The sequence below is a fragment of the Exophiala dermatitidis genome (assembly GCF_000230625.1).
Source record: "Exophiala dermatitidis NIH/UT8656 unplaced genomic scaffold supercont1.7, whole genome shotgun sequence".
NCBI lineage: Eukaryota > Fungi > Ascomycota > Eurotiomycetes > Chaetothyriales > Herpotrichiellaceae > Exophiala > Exophiala dermatitidis.
Window position 1 is genome coordinate 661,246 of NW_008751652.1, and position 21,654 is coordinate 682,899.

The following is a 21,654-nucleotide window of genomic DNA, read 5'->3' on the forward strand; positions in this document are numbered from 1 at the left end:
TACCATTTCCGCATACCACATGAGCCACAATCTCTGGCGCTACTTGCTCGAAGATGATGTCGATAAATTTCGGCAGTACCTGGCGAACGCCACCTTCACCTCGGGGCCTTCGAAGGCTTCCGGTGGCGGCCAGACTGGGGGCACTGGGTTGAAAATCGGTAGTCCAGGCAGTTTGGCCGCGTCCCCAAAGACACCACTGAAAGCGCGAAAGAGTTTGGGCAATGCAACGGGCAGCACCACACCAGGCAAAGGTGCAGGTCTGGTCCTCACCAGGGCCGAAGTGAACACCAAGGACGCCTTCGGCAGGAGTTTGCTGCACCATGCCGTCTCGTCGCGCTCGGAGGAAGCGTTATCTTTCGTCAAGGCATTGCTGGAAATGCCATTCGTGGATCTCTACGCCCAAGATGTCGAGAGTGGATGGACGCCTCTGCATCGAGCTCTTTACTTTGGAAACATTTCCATTGCCCATGCTTTGATGGCGCGGGACATACAACATGCCACAGACTACACTGCCACCACTCAACGCGCCCACGCCGGCGGCCTGGTGAAGATTAAAGACCATGAAGGCAACAGTCCTTTTGAAGTCTTTGGGCTAACCATCGCACCTCGTTCTATTCAGGAGGATCCATCCACTCTGCCGTCTGGCCTGGGAGATAATGACAGCAACAATGGGGTGGACTACAATGAGGAGGAACAAGGCAATCATAAGGCAAAAGGCCACCTCTCGCCCCTGGTCGATCTGGTCGGCGACGAAGTGTACGCTTTTGGGAGCAACAAGAATTTGTCCCTCGGTGTGGGAGACGGTGATGACAGGCAGTTCCCTGAGCGCCTCCATTTCAAGCGTCCCGATCATTTACTGCGCCGCCTTCTCGATGATCATCTTGCATTGAGGCAGAAAACGTTGGTCAATGAAGAGCTGGCCTTGAATACTGCCAGTCTGTCTCGAAGCGATATCCCCGCCATCATCCGCTACCGACCCATCTCAATCCAGAATGTGGTTATGTCCAAGCTACATACAGCTGTTCTGACCGATGATCCCATCTCTAATTTGCATATGTGTGGCTTTGGCCGCGGAGGACGCCTGGGTACTGGCGATGAGAATACATCGTTCACATTTCAGTGCATCCAGACAGGGGGGCTGGCCAAACGCCGCGTATCTTCAATAGCTTTGGGTCAAGACCACACTGTGGCTGTCTGTTCACAAGGTGAAGTCTATACTTGGGGCAGCAATCTGTACGGACAACTGGGATACTCCCTTCCCGAAGTGCCACCGAATGAGATCCCCATGCAGTTGACGCCCCGCCAGCTGTATGGCTACATAAAGAAGGAGCTCGTTATTGGTGCAGCGGCCTCCGCCATTCATTCTGCCATTTACACCTCGTCCGCGCTATACACCTTTGGCAAAAACGACGGTCAACTCGGATTGATGGACGCAGATGCTCGCTCCCTTGAGATACAGGTGCTACCGCGGCGCGTAGGAGTATCTGTTCTTCAATCACCAATCCAATCTGTTAGCGCGACTGACCGGGCCACTGTTGTCTTACTCGAAAACCACGAAGTTGTTGTATTCACACATTACGGCTGGACCAAGGTTTTGTTTCCGCTGGAGACGTTTACCAACTACTACATGTCTGACATGTTACCTACCAGGTACAACATGGAGGCCAACTACATCAAGCACATCACGAGCGGAGGAAACACGATTTGTGCTCTATCATCTTATGGCGAGGTTTTCTCTATTGAGGTGCCCAAGGTGTCTGAGAACGTGCCATCAAATACCTCTACGACGAATCCCACAAAGGCCCGCAACGCTTTACCGCCGCCATCGCGCTTGTGGTCGATCCGTAAAGCTCATATGGCGGCTGTCGATGTGGCCGCCGGTCAGAACGGTTCGATCATTCTTTGCACGGCTTCCGGATCGGTATGGCGAAAGGAGAAACGCGCAAACATCAAAAGCGTACGCGAAGCGAATACCGGCACCACTCGCGCCAAAGACTATAAATTTGTCCGTATTCCCAATATGACCGGTGCTATTGCGGTCCGAAGCAACGCCTTTGGAGCATTCATGGCCGTACGCAAGGACTGTACAGTGACGCGAGATCAAATCGTCCCGGATCCACCATCATTGTGGGCTGATGTGCGCTCTCTACTTCCTTTTGCGACGTACGGGACGACCGAGACGGATACGACGGAGGAAGTGGAACCGGCCCGAATTAGCCGAGCCATTATTCGTACACCATCTGCTGAAGAGGATATCCTCAATATCTGCAAACAATACGAACCTCTCGCTCAAACCCAGTATGACTTATGGGTTACGTCCAACCTGACCGATGTCCGCCTTCCAATCCATTCGTTCTTGCTCAAAGCCAGGAGCCGCGTCATGCGAAGCGCGTTGGCTGAATTCCAGGAGACATACTACTTCTCCATCCCAGACGTCGTATCCATCGAATATGGACAAGACGGTCAGATACAAGTGCAGTTCCTTGGCGCCGACTTCCTGACTCTGATAAACCTTGTCTTCTATTTGTACACGGACAATGTGATCGATGTCTGGCATTACACATCCAAGGCACTGCACCTTGCTCCCCGTTACCGAGCAGTCCGCATCGAGCTCATGAAAATCGCGACTCATCTCGAACTGCAACAGCTGGAGCGTGCTGTGCGAACCATGGTCGATCCTACTCTCAGCCTTACCAATGACATGGAGCTCGCTATCCTAGACAGCAACTTCTTTTCGGACGCTGATGTTTTAATTGAGCTGGCAGATGGAGTCGAACTTCCCGCACATAGCGTCCTGCTCTGCGTCCGCTGTCCCTTTTTCGAGGGCCTCTTCGTCGGCCGAGCTGGCGGACTGTGGATGTCATCCAGACGCAATGTTGCCGAGGATACGTCTGAAGCGGTGCGAGTGGATCTCAAACATATTGATGAGCGCATCTTTTCCATGGTGCTAAGACACCTCTACGCCGATACTGGGGAGGAGATCTTCGACGATGTCGTCAGTGATAGCCTGGACGCGTTCATCGACATCGTGATCGAGCTCATGTCTGCCGCCAACGAACTGATGCTAGACCGGCTGGCACAGATCTGTCAACAGACGCTGGGCAAGTTTGTGAATGTGAGGAATGTCTGTTCACTGCTCAATACTGTGGCCGAATGCTCAGTGGACAGTTTCAAACGTGCAGCACTTGAGTACATCTGCCTCAACCTCGAAAGCATGTTGGAGATGCGGCTGCTTGACGAACTGGACGAGGATCTACTGGCCGAGCTCGACGAAGTCGCACAGGCCAATCAATTGGCCTATCTGCCATTCTCGCGCAGCGAGCGTGCCGAGACTGAACTTTTTGAGAAACACCCTGAGCTCTTCGACGATGTGGAGGCTGGGCGCCAACGGAGGATAGACTCCATGAAACTGAGATCGAGACTGGTGGAAGATGAAGAGCGCCATGCTGCTACCATCAAGTTCCGCACCGGAAGCTTGGAGCGGCAGGCGTCCTCGCCACTCATTCCTAGAAGCCCTCTTCCTACGCCACTAGCCGACTCACCGGCGAGCACCCCCAGTCCGAGCCCAGCCATCTTGGCGAACGATGGTGGAGACGAGCTACAGTTCGACATGGATGACGAGCATCCAGATCTCTTGCCAGGGCCTGCGGCGCAGGTTCAAGAGAGTGTTGCAGCACCAAGATCTCGACCATCCGATGCCGGGTCGTATCGTGCTCGGAGCATTCCTCGGGCGGATTTGGAGATCTCGCCACGCTCTACCGGCGCTAGACCCATCATTCCCGATGTTCCTGTGCAGTCGACCAGAGAGTTTGAGCGAAAAGCAGTCTGGCAGACGCCTAGGATCAGCGGGGCTAAAACTGACCTGAAAGGCATAATGGAGCAGGCTTCCTCCTCGGGGGTGTCGAGCCTGACCCAAGCAATGCGGACAGCTTCAATGGCCTCTAAGACGGCCCCCAAGGTCTCTCAAAAAGAAAGAAAGAGACAACAGCAACAGATGCGGCAACAGGAAGCCAAGAACTCAGAATCAGCAAAGGCCGAGAATAAAACACCTTCTTCACCGTGGCAGACGATTCCAAAATCGCCCAAGCCTAGTTCTTCACCAGTCGTGCCAGCACAGTCCTTCGGATCGACGACTTCCAAACAGGAGACTCCCAAACAGCCTCTTTCGGAGCGACAAGCTATGGCAGGCGGTACGTCCAGTCGGAAACCCGGTATCCCACCAGGAAACAGCAGTCCAGCAAGTCTTCCAGCTGGCATTACACCTCCTACAAGCAAACCGGCGGCGCCGCAGATACAATCGGTGCGACATACGCCCTTGCCATCTAGGACGCCCAGTGGTATTGATGCACGCACATCAATGGCGGAGATTTTGGCACAGCAGCAGATTGAGAAAATCGCGGTCAAAGAGGCTGTGGCGAAACGATCGCTCCAAGAGATCCAGCAGGAGCAAGAGTTTCAGGAGTGGTGGGACAATGAGAGTCGACGCGTGCAGGAAGAGGAAGCGCAAGCTGCTAATGCACCAGCAACAGCAACAGCTCCAGCTCGGCGAGGAGGGAAAGGCAGCCGTGGTGGTCGAGGTGGACACCGTCGAGGTAGTGGTAAAGCAAAAGCTACAGCCACGATAGGCAGCGAGACAGCTAAAGCCGGGGCCGAAAGGGCAATCACGACGACGGCGTCACCTTTGGATCCAGGACAACGAATCGGACACAATGCCAGTGCCAGTGGCCGTTCAAGCCGTGGCGGTGATGGTCGAGGTCGAGGCCGGGGCCAGCACAGGGGTCCAAGGCATCATCAATAGAGATATACGGCACATTGCAGTACCTACCAGCATTGGGTTATGTTTGTATAGACTAGTACTACACGGAGGAGCAGTAATGGACGGGACGAGTAATGGATGCGATTTGTACAGACCAATGGCAGTCAACCTGTATCTTTCTTTTTTCTCGTTCGGTGCCTCAAGCTGTCCCTGTCTCTGTATCCATGTTTCTCCAACCACTGCAGGGAGTTCTGCCCTTGGGTACCTGTAGATTGGCTGCCTCAGGCTGCCTGGGACCCCTTTGCTCAAAGGACCGGACATAATACTTTACAAGCAGGGTTTATACTAGGTACTGAAAAGTGTGCCAGTGTGCCAGTGTGCCTGCGTCTGCAGCCTACCCGGTCCCTTGAACCCCAGCATTCCATCTGCTGTACATACCTAGGTACATACAAGCGACCTCGTCTACAGTAGCAGGTTGCTTGTCTTTGTTTGGCTAGATCTTCGCTTCGATTCGAGGACCACCACCACCACCACCAGCGGCAGCATCACCACTACTAAACTGACAGCACTGCAGCAACAAGGACCATCCCGGATTTGGGGCTGTCACCCCGGTCGGAGTCGGGTCTTGTCCTCTGCCCAGAAGACTGTGATTGATGATGAGTCTCTCTGGCCGTGTTGGTGTCTGGGTCGGTGTTCTGTGATGTCCTCAATCCTCGCCACGGAGGACTATTCGATAAATGACACCCAGCTGCAGTGGTTCTGGTAGGCACCGCACTGTTGCGGGAGAGCTTCCAGACTACCTATCAACGCTGAGTCAAGGTGATAGTAGGTAGGTGTTGGTGTAGTACAGTGTCAAGGTGGGCGGCCGCCTGGCATCCGGAGACTGTGGGGAGGTGCCAGTGGGTGGCACTGCATAACGGTGCCTGTGGTAGGATTGGGCAGAGACTGGCATGCGGTGGGTTACGGAGGCTCTTCCGACACTCGAAACTCCAGTACAACTACTGCCTGCAGTGGTAAAGAAAGCCAAACCTACCGTAAGATAAGGGCAGTTAGGCGCAGGGGAGGCAGAGCTTAGGCGGAGCGCTATGCTGGCTCCGGGCATGAGACCCCCAAACGTTGAAGCTCAGCTGCTAAGAAGCTATTATCTCTACTACTTCGATCCCCGGCGACTAGTGTGGGTGGTACACAACGTCCCTGCGCTCGCTCTCCACTCATCATCAGCATCATCATTGAATCCATCCGTATCATACTGTAGTTGTGACGGGTACGAATGACTCGCAAAATCGCAGTATCTCTTCCATCTCGTCCACTGCCTAGCTACGCCCTTCACCTTATCGCCCGTCTTTGTAGTTTTGTTGCCTGGTTGAGATTGCAGTTTGCCTGCTCCATCGCCTGACCACGAGTCGGACCCAACGTTAACGGCGCCTGTCGCCTGTCCTTCTACCCCAATCACATGCCGGTTCCGTCATATGCCTGCGACTCGAGACCATCGGGAACCTGAACCTCGACCTCAACAACTCGCCGCCCATCCTCACACTGCACGCTGCCCTGCCCGCCCGTAGATGGCTTGCTCATCTACTTGATCAAAAAGACTGTCGAATGGCATAGCTAAACCACTCCGAAATCTCCGGATCTGCTGTTTTGTCTCCCTATCGAACGAATGCCTTGACCGCTTGATACACTCCCGGTGGATATCAAACATTGAAATACCATGGAAGGATATCGGATACCTGCTGTTACTCATCGGTCCACTGAATGCTAAGCCTGCTAGCTCTGTACTGCCTGCACTACAAGTGAAGACGCATTCCTTGTCAAAGGTCAAACACCATGCATCAACATCCTCGTCCACCACCTGTGACCGCGTCTCCCGCGAACTCCGAACAGACCAATCCCACACGAACCAACAACCCCAGAGATCGAGATCTCCAGGCGCTGAGGACGACTTCGCCTCTGACCCAAGGGTCCGGTTCGTCGGAGGACTTTGCAAACGCACGGCAAGATTCACCAGCGGACAATCCCGGCGTGCAAATGCAGCGGTTGAATCAGGTCATCCAGAACTTCCACACCAAGGCCGCCCTGATCATTCTCCAGTCTCGAGTAGAACTGTCCCCTGCCTACTCCCAGAAAACCGAGACCAAGCGGGTGAATCGGTGGTTCAACCTCGACATCGACGAAACCCACGAGTACAGGGACGATATCAAGAGATGGAAGACCTGTGATGTCGAAGACAACCGACCTCCACCGTTGGTGATTGAGGTCTTTCTCACCACAGACCCTCTACAACAAGGCCAGAGGTTGGTGATTGTGGATGAGGACGGCAAGAGGTGGGACGTCATGACCACGCTGTCATCCCGGAACAATCATCGACGGATGGCAGAAGCGAACGAGGTCATTCTGGAGCGGTGGACGATCCAACTCGGCGATGCCACCGGTCCGGTTCCTCCAGACCTTGCTACGCTTTTGCCGCTGGTTTACAAGAAGAGCATCGTCTTTTTCCGGTCTCTCTACACCTACAGCAACTTCCTTCCGGCGTGGAAGCTGTCGAGGAAGATTGGAAAGTCCCGGTCGACAATGGCCATGAAGATTGGATATCGCATTGTCGATGGCTCACAAATGACTGGTTTGTCCCGACCCGACAACCTCAACTTAAGGCTGTTCGACAGCAATTCCGACGTGCTGTCGTCATATGATTTCGGCATGACAGACTCGCCCGCCGGACCCTTTTCCGTCAAGGTCGACTACCGGCAGAATTGCGATTTCCGGATAGATGACTCGGAGGAACTATTGAGTTCGAGGTTCCTCGGTGCTGATGATGACCTCTTCCGACCATCTCTCCCGGTCAATAGAGCGGGGACTCGAACGACAGAAGTCGGCTCTCTGCCTACTGACCGTCGGCAGCACCTTTTGGAATCACCCGAGCTGGGACTTGCGTATGGCAGCTTATCTACTTTCCACCAAGCAGGCATTGCCAGTGGAACAAGTCCGATTTCGGCCCTTCGAAATGCTCAGGAGTTCGACACCAGCTCTCCGCCGACTCCCGAACCAGCCAGACAAACCGTACACTCGCATACGACAACAGCGGCTCAACCCTCACGAACCTCTCTCAGGGCTGTCGCAGCGAATCGCCGAAGTTCGTTTTCAGTCCATCCTTTCAAGACTCCCACACTCTCGGCTTCACCTCTTGGAGTCTCTCCGCTTGCGAGCTCCCCTCGAACACACTCTGCAAGGGTACCTACTTTGGGCTCGTTGACTGAAGAAGGAATCCCTCCCCCGGCTGCCACCGCCCCGGTGACCCTGGCAGGACGTCGAGCGGGCTCTTTGACTTCAGACAATGCCGTAGCTTCGTCGACGTCTAGCTCGCCAAAGCCAGCTCCCGTCACCAGATATAGCAGTAGCTTTAGCCATCGCCGTGCCCGGCTGTCATCCGGTGGCACAACTGCCCGTACCGACGATGATCAAACCAGCAGTGGTAGAGGCAGCGCGGCGTCTTCGGCTCAACCAGGGTCGGGATTGATGACTGAACCAGCAACGGGAGGGGGCAGCTCGGGTTCGGTGGCGGAGGACGATGGAGAAAACATCTCCGAGTTCTTGAAAATGATCGAGCTGCAAAAGGATCTGCTGTCATCGCCTTCGTCGGCCGCAGCGGAAGCGTCGACGCGAAGAACGGCGGCGGCCCTGAATCGCTTCCACCGAATGAGAGAGTCCAATGCTGCACTGTCGGAGTCCATGTCTTCTTCCCTGATGTTGCAGAGATCTTCGGGCTCTTCTAGTCGGCAGCTATCAGGCGTTCCTCCCATGGTGGCTGGGACGTCCATTTCGACTTCTTCATCGCCTGGCAAACCAATTTCACCCCACACTCCACATACACCTTTTGCGCCGTCCCGGCTTAGCGCCGCATATAGCCATGACGACGGGGACACTCCGCATCGATTTTCGGTCGGAGAAGAGGCACCCTCGCCTTCGGATGCTCCGACAGAAGAGACCGCTCAGGCCGAGTCGTCTACGGCCAATGTGAATGCGATCGACATACCCAATTCGCCCAGGCCGTTTTTGCCAGGGTATCCACGATCAAGCTCGGCCCAACGGCAGCGACCGTTGAATGATGCCGACGATGACGTTGCCGGGTTCTATGGTATGAGAAGTGCCAGTATGGGAGCGGACCGACGGCGCGGTCATGGTCACGGTCATCGAAGGGAAGCTGCTCGAGCTGATGATGATGACGACGGAGGAGAAGAGAGACCAGTCGAATCTACGTTCTCGTCTCGTCGACACCGACCTAACGAAGGGTCTGTTAGACGCGCCTCTCATCAAGCAGTGCCCCATCGGCATTCGGGACTAGCGACGGCAACACCGCTAGGAGCTTCAGATGGAACAGGCTCAGAACCAGAACCAAGTGACTTGTCGGCTCGAGCGTCGGTAGCGGGAGAGGGACCGCCGGCAGGGTCTACCACAAATACAAATACTTCATATCTGGCTAGACAACGGATTACGTCCCGACCACACCAAGCAGGAGGATCGGGATCGGGACCGGGATCGTCGTCTAGTCGACTTGATAGTGGTGCTAATAGCGGTGGTGGTGGTATCGTCAGTCGTGGTAGCGACGGCGTCGGTGATGAGGATGGCCCCGGTAACAGTGTCCAAGTTGGTGGTGATGGTCATGGTGTTGATGCCGGATCTACAGGCTCGGAGCCGACTTCCTCGTGGGCAGTGCGAGGAAGTGGTGGTGGTGGGCATCACGGTCATCATCATGGCAGTCATCATCGACGACATAGTAGGGCCAGTGTCGTCAGTAACTTGAGTCGGCCGGCGGCGGGCGTGGGCCTGGACGAGGACGATTTCCTCCCGTTTGCCATGGAGAAGAGTGATTTCAACATGGGCGGGAAAGCATAAGCCGGAGTTTTGACAGTGAACAAGTGAACCACTTGAAGGCGGTTGAACGAAGTTATTACTGAAGCGAACTTTGTGATTAAATCGACTTGACTTGACTTGGCTTGGTGTGATTTGACCTACTTTTTTTTTCCTGAGCTTTCACTTTTTAGGGGTTTGGTTTTGGTCTTGGTCTTGGTTTGCTCCGAGTCGTGGTCGTGCTCATGACACGGTTGGTATGGTACTCGGATGGTTCGACGGTTGCATCTACACGTGGTAGACTGGGTATACATAAATTTCTACTCCATCTGGCAAAGTGCAGTGGCTCAGTTTTATTTCTAAGAGTATCCAAATCACCATCGAAACGAGATCATGACTGTGACGGGAGGGGGACTGTGACTTCTAGAAATAGGTACTGGTATAGTAAGGAAGATACCACATATGATACCCATCACATCACTTTTTGCGACTGCAGTGTGTCAAAAGATATATTTTGCTGTATACTCGGTTTCTTCGGCTTTCTTCGTTCTTTCTTCACCGTCGATATCCGTCCCTGTATGCATCATAATCCTGTCCGTAGCCATATCCATATCCAGGATCAGCGTGACCCGTTCTCGGCGCGAATCGATTATTGTAAGGGCTGCTGTCCATTTGTGTTGATGGGTAGGCTGCGCCGCCGCCTGTACGCCCGCCATTGCTCCTGGTAGGACTGGTGTTGTTGTACGGACTTGGCCCAGACGAAGTACCCATAGTTCCTCCTCGTGTCCTGGTATACCCACCGTTATTCCTGCTGCGACCAGCATGTTCGAAATCTGACAGCCCATACGGCGGCGCCGCTGCATCATCCTCACCGACAGCTCTTCTGCCGTCGGCGTTGTTGCCATTCGGGGCTGTCAAAAAATTGTTGGCAGGTTGTACACTATTGCTGGTACTCGTACTCTCCGTGCTCCGATGCAAAGAATCGAGTTTCAAATCCGAATTGTCAAGTAACTTCTGATTCTCATATTGGCCCGTCATCTTGTCGTATTTCCCCAAAGCAGTCTGGGCGCGACGACTGCGGATGTCGAGAATGACCAGGGCCACTTGGGCGAGCCAGCCAAAGATGGCAAATGAGTAGAGGGCCTTGTAGATGCGGCAGATGGACATGCCGGCGTCGGAGGCCCAGTTTGCTCGACTGCAGCTGTGCCCCAATGTGCCGTACATGTTCCATGTGAGAAGACCCAAGCCGATACTCCACAAAATGAGGATGAGACTGTTCATGAAGAGGTTGAATAGGGGTGAGAGGAAGGCGCAGGCGTAGATTATGGCTGAGAGGAGAAGAGCGAGGAGGGATGAGAGGGTCGATGCGAGGACCTAGGTTGGAGATGGAGTTGTTAGTAATCGATTGGAAAGAGAGTGAGATGGAGAGAGAGAGATCTTTGTGATGAGAAGAGAGGTGAGATCTTTGCGGCCATATCTTTCTTTCTTTCCTTCTTGCCTGCCTGTTTTTTCCTTCTGCGAGTGGTATATTTGGCCGGTCTCTCTTGACCGGGAAACAAGATAAGAGAAAGAACTGTGCCAAATAGAAGAGGGGTAAACAGGACAGGACATTATTACACTCACAATAATAAACGTCCAAGGCAACTTGAACCCATCATGCCTCAACTGAATACAAAAATAAATCAATATCCCTGAGACAATACTGGCACAAACAAATGCGATGCCTCGGATGATGTGGAAGCTCGCTTTTGGGTAGACTTGTGGCCGACTCTTCATTTTTGTATTTCTGTCTTCTTGCATGGTAACAAGAGAACGAACAAGACAGAGACAAAGTCTTGTAGACTGTTGTTGAGCGACGGAAAGGTCACGCAGCGCAGGGGTCCGGCTGGCTGGCTGGCTGGCTGCTTGCTTGCTGCAGCGTTGTCTCAGGACCGCCTGTCTTTGTCTTGCCTCCTGATCCTGCTACAATTCAACTCTTACTGTTGCGCCCCGGGGTTGCTCGATTCAATCCACAGCGACGAGTTCGTTCTTCACATCAACGACAGTGCAGTCGGTCAGTCTTCGTTGCGTCGGAGTCGGGTGCGAACTCGATCGACGCAAAAAGCACGGCCGTGGGAGAACTTGATTGATGAATAGTGACTGCGGTGTCTAAACGGTCGGTCGGTCGGTCGGCCAGCCAATGCAAGACTGGGGCGCTGAGGCCAAGCGACACCCTACGCAACGCAACGCAACGCGTCGCAAGTCGTGTGGGGAGGTGTCAGAAGTAACGAGTGGAGACTCGGATTGGAGGCGGGAGTCGTCACCAGAACAAAGATGATGAGTGAAGTGATTAGCACAGATGTTTGTTGAAGGAGGAATTGGTAGTGAGCGATGTATGTTGGTCTGCTGTTGAAGGGCGGTGAGACAGAAGATACTGTACCACCACTGCAGTGCCTACAACTGTACAATGTATGTGTTTACTGGTGGGCTGAGCAGGCGTGTCGCAGGTCAGCATTTGTCGTGGATCTTCAGTCGTGGAGCCAAGCGAGTGGATTGATGGGGCGGCGTTGGCCCCTGGATACAAATACGAGGCTGATGAGGCTGAGGCTGATGAGACCAGATATAAAAATAGATCCATGCCATGATTGGCAGGCTTTCTTACAGGATGACAACGACTCCTACTACTGCTGCTGCTACTGCACTGCCTGGCGTTGGAAACCTCCCCCATAAGCAGAGCGCTCATAGAGGAAGCCAGTACAATCGTATTGATATCGATAATCGTCTACCGGCGTTATCCTCCCACTGCTGCAACTGCACGCCTATCGGAGAGGACTCTCCTTTACAATTCCATTCCCAGGCACAAACGTCCCCGCGCCCGCAGCATTCAACCTGAACGCCCCAGCTCCAGATCCAGCTCCAGAATTGCCAGTTCCACTCCCACTACCCCGTGAGGCTGGCGGTGAGATGGGTAGCGCATGGCTCATGGCATCAGGCGTGTTTCTTCCACTCGGCACGGCGCTGTTGGCTGCTCCGGTACCCACGCCATCCGGCACTTGTGTACCTCCAATACTTCGTAGAGGAGGCTTCCAGCCATATTTGACGCCCTTGCGATAGATGTCTTCTATCATTTGGTCCACAATCCCCGCATCCTCGTATTCCTGATACTTCCGCCACAGCCGTAGAGCCATGCGGGCGTCCTCAATGCTGTCGTGGCCGTCGACTTGCGAGTCACTGCTTGTGGTCTCTTCTTGGATGTATTCCTTAAAAACAGCCCAAGCCAGGTATCGCAATGAAAATCGCCGATTCTTGCCAGGCGCCAGATACAAAAATTGTGTGTCCACCGTCTGACTCTTGGGCACGTGGATGTTGACTTTGCGAAAATCCGATGCCAGTCCGTGTCCGACAAAGACACAACCGAGGTTGAGTAAGATCCAGAGTTTCTTGTATGCGACCTTGAGTGGGACAAGGTTGTGCTGTGAAGTCTGAGGGTCGAGGTCGCCAGGCCGGATGCCAGAATATTGTGTCTTGTAATCCACAATCGGCTCGTAAATGGTGATGTAGTCGTCAATGAACGGCACTCCTTCCAGGTCTCCCTGGCCACGCAAAACACTCACTCGAGCAAGACCCGACTTGGCTGGTCGAATGGTCTCCTGCGTCCCATCAGCCTTAAAGTCGATTTCGGCCTTTTCCAGTTCAACAAACTCCGTATCCAGAGCGATCGGCGTCCCATGTTGCGGATGTTCGTCCGGGGACAATATTTTACATTCGTCGATGGGATACAATCCGTTGATACTGTAATGCTGATACAACAAAGTCGTGTCCATATTGTCTTTCCATGAGTGGTCAAGTTTGCCATGTGCACTCTTAACCTGATAAGCCACCACACTGGGCATTTTCCAGTTCTTGTTGAAATGCAATGCTTCTCGCGGATCAACTGGTGTCACCAAAAAGTCGTTGAAGAGATGCCAATTGGGGAAAATCTTGTGGTTCGGTGTGCTTTCAGGTTCGGGGCTTGAAACCTCGACGTTCACCATACCGACAAGATGTGGTTGATGTCTTTCACTGGTGTCGATCTCAGCCACGAACCCAACGAGCTCGTACACAACAAGATTGGGCGATTTGTTCCGTAGATGCACCGCCAGGTCGGCTCCTTCAAAACAATACACGTTCTTGTCTTGAATCATGATCCCGACTTCCGATGGAAGCCAGCCTGGAGTTTCCCATAATCCACGCATTGCTGGATTGCCGGTCAGAGCTGCATTGATCATCATCACCATTGGCAGTCTTCGAACGGTCTTGCGGATGGCGAGTTGTTGGTATCTTCGACACCTGCTGCACCATCCCCTGTTCTTTGCCTCCCGCTCAATGGTCGTCTTCAGTATTGCTGAGAATTTGAGGTATCGCGTCGATTGTTTTGGGTCGCTCTGCGGATAGGTTAGATCATGTACGTAAGTGCTGGCCGCCTTGGTTGTTTCGTGGTTACAGTACATGCACCGGATTGCCTCGAAGGCGTTGCTGGCCAGGATCTCGTCAATACCCTCACTGTTGGCAGCCATGGTTACATAATCATGTGCCATTTGTTTCATGAAGAATCGATTCACTGCTTGGATGGTCGCAGAGAGTGGATTTCCATTGGCCAAGGCCAGATGTTCGAAGAGGCCGAGGTTCGCAGCTTCTCTGGAGGCGCCGAATGCTCGAAGCAAATTTGTTGCCTGACAGTTCTGCCCTTTCGCCTTTTCCAACATGTCAAAAAGGAAGCCGAATTCACAAAGAAGGCAATTACCGGCCACGCACGAGGTTGCTGCATGTTGGATGGCAACATTGCGGATCAGTGGAATGAATCGATAAAGTTGGAGGAGGGAGTTGACGAATGAGTTGGCAATGTGTGTTTCCAGACCCGAGTACGGCGTTTTGTTGTAGTATCGAAAGTCAAAGTCATCCACCCCAAACCGGCTGTATTTGATCTCGACGTTGCTGTACTTGAGCATCCGCTCCTCGTCAGTCTGAGCTCGCCCATTCAAGGAGATACCCGCCAGCGATTCGGCGGCATCAGAAAGCTTCCTGCCATTTCCATTTGCGGTGGCCTCTTTCGCTTTCTCACTCAGGAACTTGGGGGCCGCTATTGATGCTGGAACCTGTCCCGCTCTGGTATCTTCCACCTGGTAGCGGCGAAGCTTTCTTGGATTCAGGTTGGGGGCGTAATGACCCATCTCGGCTGGCTGCATATGGAAATGAAGAGAAGGTTCAATCGGCACCGGTGGCGCGCCAACCTCAAAGACCATGTGACTAGGCCACGCGGATAACAATGGTTCGGAATAGTATGGCATCCCAATTGTGTTGAGCGGTGTATCATTCCAGTCAATGTGGGCGGCAGGAGGCGGAGTGGGATCCGCAAACTCAGTTTCTTTGCTGATATTATTGAAGCGGACCTTGGAAGGAGAACCCCAGAGGTATATCAGGCCATTTGTATCGGTGATGACGAGAGCATCTCCAGACGGGGCTATTTCCATGCCTAACATGAATTGGACGTTTGCTTGTTTGAGCATGACATTGACTGGATTCATCAGGTCCACCACCTGCATTTGACCCGTTTGTGACGCAACAAAGCTCGTTGTTTGTAGTTTCGGATGCATACGTACGTAGGCAGCCCCTGCATGGAAAGGAATTGGTGGTAATGAAGTGAGCGTTTTGAGATCATAGACATTGGCCAGTGGATCAACAATAGGTACCCCCAGTTGCCGGACAGAAAAGCCGCAGGTTACCAGGAAATCATTGCGCGCATCCATGTCATTGACGGCAGTAGAATGTGCCTTCCACGTCTTGAGCAGGGAATAGTCACTCAAGCTGAGAATGTGCACATTGCCATCGTCGGTTGCGGCACAAATATGCCGACTCTTTTTCAAGATGGTGTACTTGGCTTGAGCGGCATGCTCAGATACAATCTGGCCTTTGTCTACGTCAATGATGAAAAAGGTACTTTGGCACCCTGCCACCAAGATGAGGTTGTTAGTAGCCGTGAAGGTCATACATCGAAGGTCAAGCATAAGCCGGTGGGAGAGATGCCATTGAGTCAAGCCTCGGCGAGTGACAAAATGGACACTCGAGGCTGAGATCGACACAATGCCCTTTTCGTGGACCAAGAACTGTTTGACTGGGCCTTCGCCGAGATGAGCCTTGACAGAAACATATCGCTGCAGTTCCGGTCCATAGAAAGCTGTCACTCGTCCCTAACACAGAACATCTGCGTAAGTTCTGCACGTTGGGAGTTAGAAAATGACACTAACCTGATCGTTACCGACCCATAAGAGTTCTTGTTGATCATCAAACGCAACGGCGCTGGCTGGAGTAGGAATTGCATGCAGGCCGGATGAGGGCACCGCGATGCGAGTGATTTCATCCCAGTCGGCCTCCATCGGCGCGATGTGTATTGCTAGTTATCGACCATGGACCGGGAGGAGGGAGCCTGGGGAGGCGCCTGCGTTGACAGAGGCTCCATTAAGGAGCGGTTCACGCTCGCATCGGTGTTGTACAACTCGGAAGTGAATGACGGGGAGAGACGAAGGTGAAGGGTGCCAGTGGTGCTTTACGCTTCACGGAACATTGAGGTTGAACTCAGATGCGGCTGACATAATCATGAGAAAGTGGCTGAACTGGCTTGAGGGCGTGGCTAGTGACTTATGGCTCAGGCATGTGGCTTGCGCGTGGCTGTGGCTGGTGTCGCCTTCACTTCCTCTTCGATCTTCTTCTCCCATCAACATGAACATGAACAGCACAGAAATCGAGACACCAGTTAATAGCAACGAGTATCGATGCTCCGTTAGAGTCACCTCCTGTATACGGCGCACGTTAATACAATAATCGAAAGCATCACCGTCCTCGACACTATTCTACCGCGTCCTGTCTGCCTCTCTTCCTTACTGAGCTCTGTAACCTTTGCCGCGCCATCGATTCGTGCCTGGACCGTCTCCGCAACACTTATTTCCTTTCTCTCCCACACTCCCTCTGCTTGAGCCCCGTCCACATCTGCTTTGTCTGTATTTGACTTGTTCGGTGCATCGTGGCACTCTAGCACACTAACAAGAGTCGTTACTATGGCAAGTTACGAAAGTGAGGGCTTCAGTCCGGGAGTGCAGACATGAAATTGACCATCCTTCAATAGCTGAACACGGCATCGATCGAGTAGATCAAACCGAAAGCCGTCCACGCAGGCCGGACCTTTCTTCCTTCTTCAATCTTCTGTCCCAGATTACCCCCGATCGACCGGAGGAGAGAGCGCGGGAATATGCTCTTCCAGTACCCGGCGATGTGTCGGCCGCATTTACCTCACTCGCCGAAGCATTTCAAATAATTCAAAGAGAAAATGACCATGCAGACTCGAATCTCCTCCAAGACATGATCAGCTCCTTGATAGAAGCAGCCGAACATCCACCTCGGGAAGTGAAAGGTGTGGACGAGGAATACATTGCTGGCCTCGAGCGGGTCAATATCAAGACGGTCAAGAAGGATGCGGAATGCCCGATCTGTGGAAATGCATTTGTGGACGACCCTCATCCACTTGTGGTACGGCTACCCTGTCACCCGACTCATATCTTCGATCTGGAGTGCATCAGGCCCTGGCTTCTTTTGAATGGGACCTGTCCTCTCGATAGAATGGATCTGGCGCAGCGGGAGCGGGATCGAAAACAGAAACTGTTGGAAGAGATCAAAAAGAATGCCGCTCCTGACGATGAGGAGGAAGAGTGGGATGGACTGTATGGCTAACAAAACGAGCGATCAACTTCCTTTCACAAACTGCGAACTCTGTGCCTCCACTTCCAAGCTATACCTGGTGGCCTTGTTTTGGTCTCCTACTGTTGAAATATTCCACCAGCATTCTGCAATGGCACCAAGGGATGTCATGACGTATTGAACACAAGCCACATCGGGATATCGGTGCTTTTTTCTCTACCGGATGCAGACTCATGAGGGCCCAATAAACAGAAGTTTAGCGTCTCTGAGCTCACGCTATGTTTGATATGGAAGTCTTCATTGCAGGCAAGTCGATATGAGCGGTCAATGGACTCGTCTCACTGTCTTTCTCATGTCTGAGGACTATGCGTGCTTTGCAATACATGATTTGCTGCTTCGAGAGCGTCCTTGGGCTGCGAGCTACAGTATGTGGGGCTTGATAGTTCGTCTCGTTGTTTGCTGACAAATGCGATACACCCCTTCACCTTCTGCCTCATCAGTGTTCCAGATGCGATCGCATGGTGTGATGGAGTTACCGAAAGAACATATCCAATCGTACTGGTGACGGATATTGCTTCAATGCCTAGACTCGATTGACATTTCCAATCAACGATAAGGACAGGGAAACGGACCTGATATACTAGTATACGTGCGTACCTCCAAGTCCTCTTACCCACTACTACGTTGTAGTATGCCATCTGTTTTCTTATATCTTTCAAGGTAGGTTCCTTCAATTCAAACCCTGGATAGAAGGGCATTTAGGACATTTCGGAGTCAGCCGTGGTACATAACTTGCCACGATTCAATTCACCGGTCGATATTTGCTTGTTGGACTGCCCGTGTCACACGTCCGCCATGACTTCCATTCCGACGTCTACCAAGGCTTGGATTGTTGCGAATTACCCAAGAGGCCTTCCAACCTTCACTACCGCGGACGACAGCAATGCCACTTTCAAACTTGTTGAGCGGCCGCTGCCCCCGCTGGGCCCTGACCAAGTTTTGCTGAAGACGCTCTACCTATCCAACGATCCAGCACAACGGACATTCATTGAGCCGACCATCCCACAAGAACGTATGTATGCGCCACGTACGCAGCTCAACAACTTTATGCTCGCTTTAGGGCTGGGAGAAGTCATTGCGTCGACCTCTGAGAGTCTACCAAAGGGTACCATTGTCGTCACTTTCCAGGAAGCCTGGGCAGAGTATGTCGTGGTGAATGCCGCTGATTGTCAAGCTCGAGGACCGCTGCCCAATGGTTTGAGCATAACGCACTACCTGGGTGCTTTTGGGGGCCCCGGTCTCACCGCATACTATGGTCTCGTCAATGTGGGAGAGACGAAGAAAGGCATGAGAGTCGTCGTTTCCGGTGCAGCAGGCGCTGTGGGCAACATGGTGGTGCAGATTGCAAAAAATGTGCGTTGCCCCGAATCTCTTACTGTTCTTTTGTAAAGGGTTGACACTACTCATAAGTCCCGCTTCCTGGGGCTGTTGGCTGTCGCCAGTACTGACTAGCATACGCTTGTACTGTACAGATTATCGGCTGCTCACAAGTCATCGGAATTGCCGGCACAGACGAGAAATGCCGCTGGGTCGAAAGTCTCGGTGCGGACGTTTGCGTAAACTACCGCAGCTCTACCTTTGAACAAGATCTTATCAAGGCGACTGATGGGTTCGTGGATGTGTTTTTTGACAACGTCGGTGTAAGTCAAAGTCAAGCCCTACAGCTGAAATCTATCCCCTTGTTAAAATCGCAATTGGACATTGCTTCTCTTCTCTGTTGGGATGATGTATTGATCACTGACCCGGTCATCCTTCTGCAGGGTCACATTCTGGACCTAATGCTTTCGCGGCTCAAACCACGCGGCGTCGCTGTAGCATGCGGCTCTATCTCCATGTACAACTCTCAAGAACCCACCGTGCTCAAGAGTAAGTCTACAGACGGTTGAACGATTAACAACTGCCTACTAGTTAGTATGGCTGACTGTTTGCAGACTACTTCCAAGTCATCACCATGCGCCTTTCGATCCGCGGTTTCTTGTTCATGGACTATGCCTCTAACACCCAGGAGATCCTAGATCTCTTTGCCCGCACCGTGCAGGAAGGTAAACTCAAGGTTACCAATGAGCAGGTTGTCGATACCAAATTTGAAGATATCCCCAAGGTGTGGTTGAAGCTGTTTGAGGGTGAGAATACTGGAAAACTGGTCACCAAGCTGGTCTGAGTAGACTTGTCTGCTTTTCTACAACAGAAGGTTTAGATCTAGAAGATGCAGGTGGTTATTTCGGTCGTTGTGAGAATTCTTCATCGTTGATTTGGATCAATCGATGAGGTCTAAAATCACTTTTGATGGTCATTTTTGAGGACCTCCAGGAAGATGGTCTTGGTTGCCATTCCGTCGTTGTCTTCATACTCATATCAGACAGATAGTATGGTCTATTGTTACACATGGTCATCATCCTCGCTAAGCTCACTGCTGAGGTCACTCAATTCGCTTTCATCATCATCATCGTGGTCATCGTCTTCACTTTCGCCTCCATGGTCTTTCTTCTTGGTCTTGTGGTTATTTTCTTTGTTTTTCTGACCACCGCCACCCTTGACAGCAGTGGCAGCTTTGCCAAAAGCAAGCGTGGTCTGGCCCTTTTCAGGCACGAGCTTCTTTTTCTCCAATTTTATCCTCTCCTTTTCTCGCTTGGCATCAAACTGTGCCTGCATTTTATCTCTCTCATCTTTTCCCCGAGCACTCAGCTCGCTGTCCAGTGATTTGAACTGGTCGCTCTCGGGATCCATGCCAATGAGGCTCTCGAGCAATTTGATTTCTGTAGCCCAGATGGACTTGTCATCAATCGATTTTTTCCCCGTTGGATCAGCCGGGTCAGGGCGCTCACAAGGGGTCTCGAGAATCAAAGGCAACCCCTGGAAGCGAGGGTCGTTCATTATATTGTGAAAGGCACGTAGGCCCAAAAAGCCCAACCCAATGTTCTGATGGAGGTCGCGGTGACTGCCTAGGGGTGCCTTTGAATCGTTGAGATGCATGGCCTTGAGGTACTGGATACCCACCACACTATCAAACTCGTCCATGACGGCCCTGAAGGATTCGGGCGAGCGTAGATCGTACCCGGCCGCAAAGGCATGGCATGTGTCGATGCAGACTCCGATTCGAGACCGGAATTCAGGTTTGATCTGAGCGATGACATCGCGGAGATCCGAGAACCGGCCGCCGATCAAGGTGCCGTGGCCGGCCATGTTTTCTAGCAGCGGAACAACGGTCGTGGTCTCGGAAAGCGCGCGGTTCAAGTTGTTGGCGAGTCGTATTATTGCCTCGTCAAAAGAACCGCCGCCCGCACCGCCCGGGTGGAAATTGTAGTATCGGATCCCGAGCGCCTCGCAACGGTGCAGGTCGTCGATGAAGGTCTCGTAGGATTGCTGTGCTTTGCTCGGGTCCTCGGTCGCCAGGTTGACGAGGTATGACCCGTGAGGCACGATGTGCTTCCCGCCGTCGTATTGGTGCTCGATCAGACCCTTAACGAAGGCGTCTCGGTTCTCGTCCTTCAAGGGCGGATTCTCCCATTTCCGTTGCGATTTCAGAAAACATGCGAATGCGTTGCCGCCGATGTGTACGCAGTTTGTGATTGCGTTCTCGACGCCCTTGGCGATGCTGGTGTGTGCCCCGACAAACATCTTGAGGCCGGTCGCTCGTGATGCTAGTGGTCGAGCTTCCTCTTCTTTCTCTTCTTTGGTTTTGCGCTTTCGCTTGGGTTTTGTGGGTTTCTCGACTTCCTCCTCCGCCTCTCTCTGTGAGGATGCTTCAGCCTCATCTTCTGTGACTTTGGTTCCTTTGGATCTGGCTGTTCTGCCGGACAGCCGCTTGTTTCTGGGTGTACCGACGGTTTCGGTCTCGTTGACTTCGACTTTTGTCTCTTTCTGCACCGTTACCACTCCATTAGATACGGACGTCAGTATGTCCTTCTCCTCTCCGATGTTCACGTCGACTTTCTTGCTACGCTGATTTCGAGAAGCCCGGGGAGAGCTGGTAGTGGATGAAGGATCTTCAGTCTTGTCGATTGTACGATCCCCACCCCGTGGAATTCGTTGGCATAGTGTCTTGCTGTCCGAGGATTCCACGTACGCTCGTTTGCGTTTCCTGCCAGTGGTGATGCTGTCGCTGAGTGCGGCCGCAGCAGTGGCAAGATTGGCCCTGCGTGTTGCAGGCATTACGGCAAGTCGCCCGACGAGTATAGTGTAGAATGTCGGCGGTCGAAATCCCATCACATTGTGAAGATGGAGTCAATGATGAACGAAATGCAAACGCGCTTCAAGGTTGTTGGAGACGCGTTGATTATAGTGCA

At 52.7% G+C, this 21,654-nt stretch overlaps 7 protein-coding genes across 7 annotated transcripts; 4 read left to right on the top strand and 3 right to left on the bottom strand.

Moving 5' to 3' along the window:
• Positions 1 to 19: 19 nt before the first annotated feature.
• HMPREF1120_08063 (uncharacterized protein) lies at positions 20 to 4,798 on the top strand (the record flags this gene model as incomplete). Its single annotated transcript, XM_009162304.1, has 1 exon — positions 20 to 4,798. One exon carries the CDS (start codon positions 20 to 22, stop codon positions 4,796 to 4,798), a length of 4,779 nt encoding a protein of 1,592 aa, XP_009160552.1.
• A 1,122-nt stretch (positions 4,799 to 5,920) lies between these two features.
• Positions 5,921 to 10,077, top strand: HMPREF1120_08064 (autophagy-like protein 13). The gene has a single exon (XM_009162305.1). It carries the CDS (start codon positions 6,584 to 6,586, stop codon positions 9,644 to 9,646), a length of 3,063 nt encoding a protein of 1,020 aa, XP_009160553.1. The 5' UTR covers positions 5,921 to 6,583; the 3' UTR covers positions 9,647 to 10,077.
• Positions 9,670 to 12,147, bottom strand: HMPREF1120_08065 (uncharacterized protein). Its single transcript, XM_009162306.1, has 3 exons — positions 11,225 to 12,147; positions 9,767 to 10,975; positions 9,670 to 9,704 (listed from the first exon to the last, which is right to left on the bottom strand). The coding sequence occupies exons 1-2, from the start codon at positions 11,399 to 11,401 to the stop codon at positions 10,157 to 10,159; spliced, it is 996 nt and encodes a 331-aa protein (XP_009160554.1). The 5' UTR covers positions 11,402 to 12,147; the 3' UTR covers positions 9,670 to 9,704; positions 9,767 to 10,156.
• A 49-nt stretch (positions 12,148 to 12,196) lies between these two features.
• HMPREF1120_08066 (PAB-dependent poly(A)-specific ribonuclease subunit pan2) lies at positions 12,197 to 17,658 on the bottom strand. Its single transcript, XM_009162307.1, has 2 exons — positions 15,865 to 17,658; positions 12,197 to 15,807 (listed from the first exon to the last, which is right to left on the bottom strand). The coding sequence occupies exons 1-2, from the start codon at positions 15,991 to 15,993 to the stop codon at positions 12,400 to 12,402; spliced, it is 3,537 nt and encodes a 1,178-aa protein (XP_009160555.1). The 5' UTR covers positions 15,994 to 17,658; the 3' UTR covers positions 12,197 to 12,399.
• On the top strand, positions 16,672 to 17,341 carry HMPREF1120_08067 (uncharacterized protein; the record flags this gene model as incomplete). The annotated part of the gene is made up of 2 exons (XM_009162308.1): positions 16,672 to 16,687; positions 16,740 to 17,341. 2 exons carry the CDS (start codon positions 16,672 to 16,674, stop codon positions 17,339 to 17,341), a joined length of 618 nt encoding a protein of 205 aa, XP_009160556.1.
• A 505-nt stretch (positions 17,659 to 18,163) lies between the features above and the next one.
• On the top strand, positions 18,164 to 19,529 carry HMPREF1120_08068 (uncharacterized protein; the record flags this gene model as incomplete). The annotated part of the gene is made up of 4 exons (XM_009162309.1): positions 18,164 to 18,721; positions 18,841 to 19,008; positions 19,129 to 19,234; positions 19,300 to 19,529. The coding sequence occupies 4 exons, from the start codon at positions 18,164 to 18,166 to the stop codon at positions 19,527 to 19,529; spliced, it is 1,062 nt and encodes a 353-aa protein (XP_009160557.1).
• A 46-nt stretch (positions 19,530 to 19,575) lies between these two features.
• On the bottom strand, positions 19,576 to 21,608 carry HMPREF1120_08069 (AP endonuclease 1). The gene has a single exon (XM_009162310.1). It carries the CDS (start codon positions 21,572 to 21,574, stop codon positions 19,748 to 19,750), a length of 1,827 nt encoding a protein of 608 aa, XP_009160558.1. The 5' UTR covers positions 21,575 to 21,608; the 3' UTR covers positions 19,576 to 19,747.
• Between the last annotated feature and the right edge of the window lie 46 nt (positions 21,609 to 21,654).